Source organism: Salvelinus fontinalis, chromosome 6, assembly GCF_029448725.1.
Source record: "Salvelinus fontinalis isolate EN_2023a chromosome 6, ASM2944872v1, whole genome shotgun sequence".
NCBI classification, from domain to species: domain Eukaryota; kingdom Metazoa; phylum Chordata; class Actinopteri; order Salmoniformes; family Salmonidae; genus Salvelinus; species Salvelinus fontinalis.
The window spans coordinates 75507674-75516112 of record NC_074670.1 but is presented as its reverse complement, the minus strand read 5'-3'; the positions used below and the strand labels follow the sequence as shown (position 1 = coordinate 75516112).

General features: G+C 42.9%; 1 protein-coding gene across 4 annotated transcripts; it reads right to left on the bottom strand.

The window, feature by feature from the left end:
* Positions 1 to 3607: 3607 nt before the first annotated feature.
* Positions 3608 to 7549, bottom strand: LOC129858423 (neuroligin-3-like). Of its 4 annotated transcripts, none has more exons than XM_055927634.1 (2): positions 7274 to 7549; positions 3608 to 6541 (listed from the first exon to the last, which is right to left on the bottom strand). In XM_055927634.1, exons 1-2 carry the CDS (start codon positions 7301 to 7303, stop codon positions 5900 to 5902), a joined length of 672 nt encoding a protein of 223 aa, XP_055783609.1. In that variant the 5' UTR covers positions 7304 to 7549; the 3' UTR covers positions 3608 to 5899. The 4 variants fall into 4 exon arrangements, with proteins under 4 accessions (XP_055783609.1, XP_055783606.1, XP_055783608.1 ...); XM_055927631.1 differs by lacking the exon at positions 7274 to 7549 and adding an exon at positions 6899 to 7040; XM_055927633.1 differs by lacking the exon at positions 7274 to 7549 and adding an exon at positions 6824 to 6888.
* Positions 7550 to 8439: the final 890 nt, after the last annotated feature.

The following is an 8439-nucleotide window of genomic DNA, read 5'->3' as shown; positions in this document are numbered from 1 at the left end:
ACCCCATTAACATGACAATACAACATTCTATAACAGCCATGTTAGAACCCCATTAACATGACACTACAACATTCTATAACAGCCATGTTAGAGCCCCATTAACATGACACTACAACATTCTATAACAGCCATGTTAGAACCTCATTAACATGACACTACAACATTCTATAACAGCCATGTTAGAGCCCCATTAACATGACACCACAACATTCTATAACAGCCATGTTAGAACCTCATTAACATGACACTACAACATTCTATAACAGCCATGTTAGAACCCCATTAACATGACACTACAACATTCTATAACAGCCATGTTAGAACCTCATTAACATGGCACTACAACATTCTATAACAGCCATGTTAGAACCTCATTAACATGACACTACAACATTCTATAACAGCCATGTTAGAACCCCATTAACATGGCACTACAACATTCTATAACAGCCATGTTAGAACCTCATTAACATGACACTACAACATTCTATAACAGCCATGTTAGAACCCCATTAACATGGCACTACAACATTCTATAACAGCCATGTTAGAACCCCATTAACATGGCACTACAACATTCTATAACAGCCATGTTAGAACCTCATTAACATGACACTACAACATTCTATAACAGCCATGTTAGAACCCCATTAACATGACACTACAACATTCTATAACAGCCATGTTAGAACCTCATTAACATGACACTACAACATTCTATAACAGCCATGTTAGAACCCCATTAACATGACACTACAACATTCTATAACAGCCATGTTAGAACCCCATTAACATGACACTACAACATTCTATAACAGCCATGTTAGAACCTCATTAACATGACACTACAACATTCTATAACAGCCATGTTAGAACCCCATTAACATGACACTACAGCATTCTATAACAGCCATGTTAGAACCTCATTAACATGACACTACAACATTCTATGGCAGCCATGTTAGAACCCCATTAACATGACACTACAGCATTCTTTAACAGCCATGTTAGATCTTCATTAACATGGCACTACAACATTCTATAACAGCCATGTTAGAACCTCATTAACATGACACTACAACATTCTATAACAGCCATGTTAGAACCCCATTAACATGGCACTACAACATTCTATAACAGCCATGTTAGAACCTCATTAACATGACACTACAACATTCTATAACAGCCATGTTAGAACCCCATTAACATGGCACTACAACATTCTATAACAGCCATGTTAGAACCCCATTAACATGGCACTACAACATTCTATAACAGCCATGTTAGAACCTCATTAACATGACACTACAACATTCTATAACAGCCATGTTAGAACCCCATTAACATGACACTACAACATTCTATAACAGCCATGTTAGAACCTCATTAACATGACACTACAACATTCTATAACAGCCATGTTAGAACCCCATTAACATGACACTACAACATTCTATAACAGCCATGTTAGAACCCCATTAACATGACACTACAACATTCTATAACAGCCATGTTAGAACCTCATTAACATGACACTACAACATTCTATAACAGCCATGTTAGAACCCCATTAACATGACACTACAGCATTCTATAACAGCCATGTTAGAACCTCATTAACATGACACTACAACATTCTATGGCAGCCATGTTAGAACCCCATTAACATGACACTACAGCATTCTTTAACAGCCATGTTAGATCTTCATTAACATGACACTACAACATTCTATGGCAGCCATGTTATAACCCCATTAACATGACACTACAACATGCTATAACAGCCATGTTAGAACCTCATTAACATGACACTACAACATTCTATAACAGCCATGTAAGAACCCCATTAACATGACACTACAACATGCTATAACAGCCATGTTAGAACCTCATTAACATGACACCACAACATGCTATAACAGCCATGTTATAACCCCATTAACATGACACTACAACATGCTATAACAGCCATGTTAGAACCTCATTAACATGACACTACAACATTCTATGGCAGCCATGTTAGAACCCCATTAACATGACACTACAGCATTCTTTAACAGCCATGTTAGATCTTCATTAACATGACACTACAACATTCTATGGCAGCCATGTTAGAACCCCATTAACATGACACTACAACATGCTATAACAGCCATGTTAGAACCTCATTAACATGACACTACAACATTCTATAACAGCCATGTTAGAACCCCATTAACATGGCACTACAGCATTCTATAACAGCCATGTTAGAACCTCATTAACATGACACTACAGCATTCTATAACACCCATGTTAGAACCTCATTAACATGACACTACAACATTCTATAACAGCCATGTTAGAACCTCATTTACATGACACTACAACATTCTATGGCAGCCATGTTAGAACCTCATTAACATGACACTACAGCATTCTATAACACCCATGTTAGAACCTCATTAACATGACACTACAACATTCTATAACAGCCATGTTAGAACCTCATTAACATGACACTACAACATTCTATGGCAGCCATGTTAGAACCCCATTAACATGACACTACAACATTCTATAACAGCCATGTTAGAACCTCATTAACATGACACTACAACATTCTATGGCAGCCATGTTAGCTTCTTAAGTGATAATGCCTGAGAAGCCGGTGTTTGGAGGATATATTGAACGCGGTTTTAACCAATCAGCATTCAGGATTAGACCCACCCGTTGTATAACCATTAATATAACATGGGAAATATTTAAATAATGCTATGCAACTGAGCGTCTAAACATTCTAAATACATTAACAGCATCCCTTCTAGACATGACCCTAAACACATGTCTATGTGTGCACTATGTAGGGAATAGGATGCCGTTTGGTATGGATCCAATGTTTCACACTGGGCTGGAGGGGGTTGACTGGTACTGAACAAGACACACACCCCTTTCCCCTCCCATGCATTGTCTGGCAACACAGGATACACAATGCTTAGCCACATGTAATGATGCATTTGTTCTGATGTGTCCTCCTTCTCATCAAGAGCATTGTCCCCTTCAAAGCTGTTTCTGACAACCAGCAGGAAGTCACTCAGCAATCAGCATTGTCATAATTCAGGCTTTGTTGGAAGAGGTTTTTAGCCTGATTTTCTTATGGGTTGAGAAAGGAGAGAAAGAGGGAGAGAGGGAAGAGAGAGAGGGAAGAGAGAGAGATGGAAGATAGAGGGGGAAGCGAGAGAGAGGGAAGAGGGAGAGAGGGAAGAGAGAGAGAGAGGGAAGAGAGAGGGAAGAGAGAGGGAAGAGAGAGAGAGGGAAGAGAGAGAGAGGGAAGTGAGAGAGAGAGAAGAGAGAAAGAGAGAGGGAAGAGGGAAGAGGGAAAAGAGAGAGAGAGAGAGTGAGAGAGGGAAGAGGGAAGAGAGAGAGAGAGAGAGAGAGAGGGAAGAGAGAGAGAGAGAGAGAGGGGGAAGAGGGAAGAGAGAGAGAGAGAGAACATTGAGATTAACAATTTCTGTTATGGTGATTTTTCTAAAACTCTAATCTCAGTCTAAATGGAAATAGAGAAATGACGAAGAGGAGAAACAGAATTTCCATCAAAAAAGAAAGAATTTCAGCACAAGAAAAAAGGTTTAGTGAAACGTTTCCATTTTTCTGGTTTTAATTTGGCACATGGCACAATCAGCATGTATGCATCTGGTATACATAAATAAATATTAAATATATTTATACATAAATATACATATAGAGCTCGTACAAAGCCACCTGGAGCAGTCGGTTGTTCAGCTTCATGATGTTATCGATGATGAAGACAGCACGTACACAGAAATTACCTTCATACATGTTGGTGGTGCTTTCAGTTTGATATTAACAGTAGAACTAGTTACCTGGTGTAGTTACCTCTCTGAACTGCTTAACAGTAGAATTAGTTACCTGGTGTAGTTACCTCTCTGAACTGCTTAACAGTAGTACTAGTTACCTGGTGTAGTTCCCTCTCTGAACTGCTTAACAGCAGTACTAGTTACCTAGTGTAGTTACCTCTCTGAACTGCTTAACAGTAGTACTAGTTACCTGGTGTAGTTACCTCTCTGAACTGCTTAACAGTAGTACTAGTTACCTGGTGTAGTTACCTCTCTGAACTGCTTAACAGTAGTACTAGTTACCTGGTGTAGTTACCTCTCTGAACTGCTTAACAGTAGAACTAGTTACCTGGTGTAGTTCCCTCTCTGAACTGCTTAACAGTAGAACTAGTTACCTAGTGTAGTTACCTCTCTGCACTGCTTAACAGTAGTTCACTAGTAGAGTAGTTTCATGGGAGGGATATGTCTGTGTAAAAGCCCTATACGTATGTGTATGTATGCCCATATTTATATATATATACAGTATATTCAAAGAAACCCAAGAGCACTGATGTAGTTTATTCAGACAGGTCACTGTCTGCTTTTCAAGAGATTCTCTCCCTCTCTTATAAACTCAATGGAATCCAGTCAGTTAGTTCAGTTGAATCTTTAGCAATTTTTTTTTATATCTTACACGTAAAATAATAGATTTATTTTTGTCAACTTTAAGCAAAATTAGACATATATTTTTTTATCAAATAACAAAAGTGCTATTTCGCAGTGAAGACGTACACCCAGAGACACAGCTGCAGCGTAAACACTGGTGACAGAAAACCGAATGAACAAGATGAGAAAGAACTCCCGCCCTCCACCCCCTCCGATCCTGCCGCCACATACAACGCCCTACAAACACAAGAAACAGTTGTGTAAGCCCACACACACGCGTGTGCACGGATACGCTGGTGCGCAAACATACACGCTTGCACACACATGTGCAAACATATGCACACACGCAAGTACACACGCACACACAACCATGTTTATATGCACACCGACACACAGGTGCGCTGAGCAGTGTGTGTGTGTGTGCGTGTGTGTGTGTAAAAGTGCACACTTCGTGGAGAAAGATAAGATCAGATCGCTTAACAGATTAAATTGGTTGCAAAATATGGACTTTTTTTTTCTTTTCTTAACAAAACAATCACAGTAACATAGTTGTTATCTCTGTGGTGTCATCTAGGATGGCAGAGTCTATTCCAGACAAATCCTTTCTATGGGAGATAAAAAAAGATACCACCATCTGTGTGGCTGTAGCTGTTGTGTGGGTACGCAACAGAGAAGATAGCTGCACCAAGATGCTTTTTAATTCTCTGCATCTTCAACACTGCAGTAGAGTTGATACTCTTGGTACCAGTTCAGTTCAGTTCATGATTCAGTCACTTGTGTCTTTTGAGTCAAAATATGACACGCTCCACACGGAATAGTCTCTGGGAACAATAGAAAATGAAGAAGGATTAAAAACAAATCGAAACAAGACAAGCTTTTGTAAGGCATTGAAACAAAACAAAATAAGCGACTCAAACATAATGCTGATTTCCTGGTAGAGGCCTTTGTTTGAGGTCTGTTCTGTCTTCCACAGGAGAGACAAAGATGTGAAAGACAAAAGCACTTTTCTCTTGGTGTTATGAATTCAAGAAGAATGTGTTGATAATTTCCCCTGTCAGTCTGCTTAAAAAGGCTTTTAAAATGATTATTAGAAAACAAAACACAGCAGAACGGGCCCCTCCTCAGTCCCATTCCATCGAGGCAGGGAGGACTAGCAATTTGATTTTGGCAGCTCTGCACAACTTGACATCCACACAGAAAGCAGTGAGCTCTCCTCTCCTCTCAGACACTCTCCGTCCTCTTCTTGGTAGTAAAAGTCTCGTTAAATCTCTTGACTTTTTAATCCCACTCACTTATTCCTGCCTTCCCTCTCCTCCCCTCCCCCCAAACCCTTTCCCTGTGATATTTATAAAAACAGAATCCTCTTCTCCTGCTCCATCACCCTCTCCTCTCCTCCACCATCCCTCTCCTCCGTAAAGCTATACCCGGGTGGTGGAGTGGGAGTGGGGCAGGCCGGTGGAGTTGAACCCGGCTGTGAAAGTGTTGTACGGGTGAAGGTTGGGCATCCCCACCAGAGAGTTTGGGATCATGGTGATGGTATTGGGGGTCATCAGAGGGATGTCGTCCGGTGACCTCCGCAGGGTCAGAGTGTAGTCGGGAAGCGAGGCCAGACGCAGCCCCTCGTCATTCCCCGGGTTCCCCACCCCCATCGCCTCACACTCGTGGTGCGTCTGGTTGATCTGCAGGGACATGATCTCCTCCTCGTTGGGACGCTGGTGGTGGCTGATGTCGTTGGACGTAGCCTGGCCGTGGCGGGTCTGTGGGCTGGGTTGGCCGCGGCGACCTGCCGAAGCCTCCCTCCGTTTATCCTTCCGGTAGTAAAGCGCTGCGAAGGCTAGAACGTTGAGGAAGAGTAGCGAGGCTCCCACGGCGATGGTGACGCTGAGCTCCGTAGAGTAGTCCCTGGGATTCTCTATGACCAACGGGCCGGTCTCCTCGTCTCCGTTCCACGCCTCATTATCCTCGTTGTTGTAGGCCGGGGACATGGGGGGCCGCTTGGTGTTGAAGGGCCACGTCTTCTTAGTGGACAGGGAGTTCTGGGTCGTCTCGGACGGGGGGACCTTCAAATCAAATCAAACATATTATAATGTATATCTTGTCCAGAGCCACTTCTTACAGTCAGTGTATTCAACTAAGTTAGGTAACACACCCATATCACCACATATCAAATCAAACTTAAATAGAAAGTGTATTTACAAATCACACCACACTTTCCAGTAAACCAATCAAATGAAAGAGAGGGGTGAGTTAAAGAGATGTAGCGGTACCTTAGTGGTGGTAGAGGTGTAGTGGAACATGTCGTGGAGGTTATACAGGTGGGAGTTAAAGAGATGTAGCAGTACCTTGGTGGTGGTAGAGGTGTAGTGGAACATGTCGTGGAGGTTATACAGGTGGGAGTTAAAGAGATGTAGCGGTACCTTAGTGGTGGTAGAGGTGTAGTGGAACATGTCATGGAGGTTATACAGGTGGGAGTTAAAGAGATGTAGCGGTACCTTAGTGGTGGTAGAGGTGTAGTGAAACATGTCGTGGAGGTTATACAGGTGTGAGTTAAAGAGATGTAGCGGTACCTTTGGGGTGGTAGAGGTGTAGTGGAACATGTCATGGAGGTTATACAGGTGGGAGTTAAAGAGATGTAGCGGTACCTTAGTGGTGGTAGAGGTGTAGTGAAACATGTCGTGGAGGTTATACAGGTGTGAGTTAAAGAGATGTAGCGGTACCTTTGGGGTGGTAGAGGTGTAGTGGAACATGTCATGGAGGTTATACAGGTGGGAGTTAAAGAGATGTAGCGGTACCTTAGTGGTGGTAGAGGTGTAGTGGAACATGTCATGGAGGTTGTACAGGTGGGGCACCAGGTGTTTCCAGAAGGCCACCTTGGTGGCTCGGTAGTGGTCCCTGACGCGGGGCTTCAGGCCGATATGGAGGTACAGCTGATCCTGGGGGTTGTACTTAGACCAGGCTACCTCCTCGAAGCGGTTAGCCTTAGTGTGGATGAACTTAGTGTCCTGAGGAACAGGCTTGTTGGGGTCCCTGAGGAGAGAGAGAAAGAGAGAGTTAGTATCTGGTCTCTATATGTACCTTGTAGAAGATTGGTCTCTATATGTACCCTGTAGAAGATTGGTCTCTATATGTACCCTGTAGAAGATTGTCTGTCACTTGTATTATTGACATTTTGATACAGCCATTTTTACCCCGAGGATGAAGATGTTGACTAGCAAGAGAATAATCCACAATTTGTACACACTGTGTGTCTAAATACATTACAAATCTGCCTTTTAGTCCTCTCACTCTCAGGACAACAATGAGTGGCATCCCTGTCTGTCTGTTACTCTCCCAGCTTCCCCACTGTCCCTCTTAATTAACTCAGGTCTGGTGTACCCCATCCCATCAACAACCTTAAAAACCAGGACGTCTTCTCATCGCCGGAAGCTTTTCAAGTAAACAGATAGCCTACTGCAGTGCTAGGAAACCCTGTTCCTGGAGTGCTTCAGGTACTGCAGGATTTTGTCCCAACTAGACACCACACCTGACCGACTGAGCTAATGGATCAGTTCAGTGATTTCCTACATTCAACACACCTGGTCTTCTTCCAGGTTGGTTGAATCAAAAACATGACGTGGCTGTGACCCTTCAGGACCAGGGTTACCTACCCCTGGCCTGCTGTATGAGTACGTCAACATGCTTTAGCAGAGCTTCATTAGGCATGGTGTTGTGTTTGGTAACCCAACAGCAGATCTATCCTCTCTGGTAATTACTTAGACAAGCATTAACATCCAGTGTCCCTCATGTCAAATTGACCTTATTAATCAACACTAAAGCGAGTGGTGCCGGGGGCCGGGAAACCGCGACAGAGAGAGTATGCAGTCCTGCTACTGACCTGAAGAGGTCAGTGTTTCTCTTTTGAGAGGAGTGGAGGCTGGCTGACTGGCTGACTGATTGGCTCGCTCACTGTCTGTTAGCT

Excerpts from the sequence above, each read along its gene's own strand:
- LOC129858423 (XM_055927631.1), bottom strand. The coding sequence starts at position 7,003 with ATGTTTCACTACACCTCTACCACCACTAAGGTACCGCTACATCTCTTT. Across the intron at positions 6,542-6,898 it reads ACACCTCTACCACCACTAAG|GTCCCCCCGTCCGAGACGAC; the intron begins GTACCGCTACAT and ends TTTGATTTGAAG.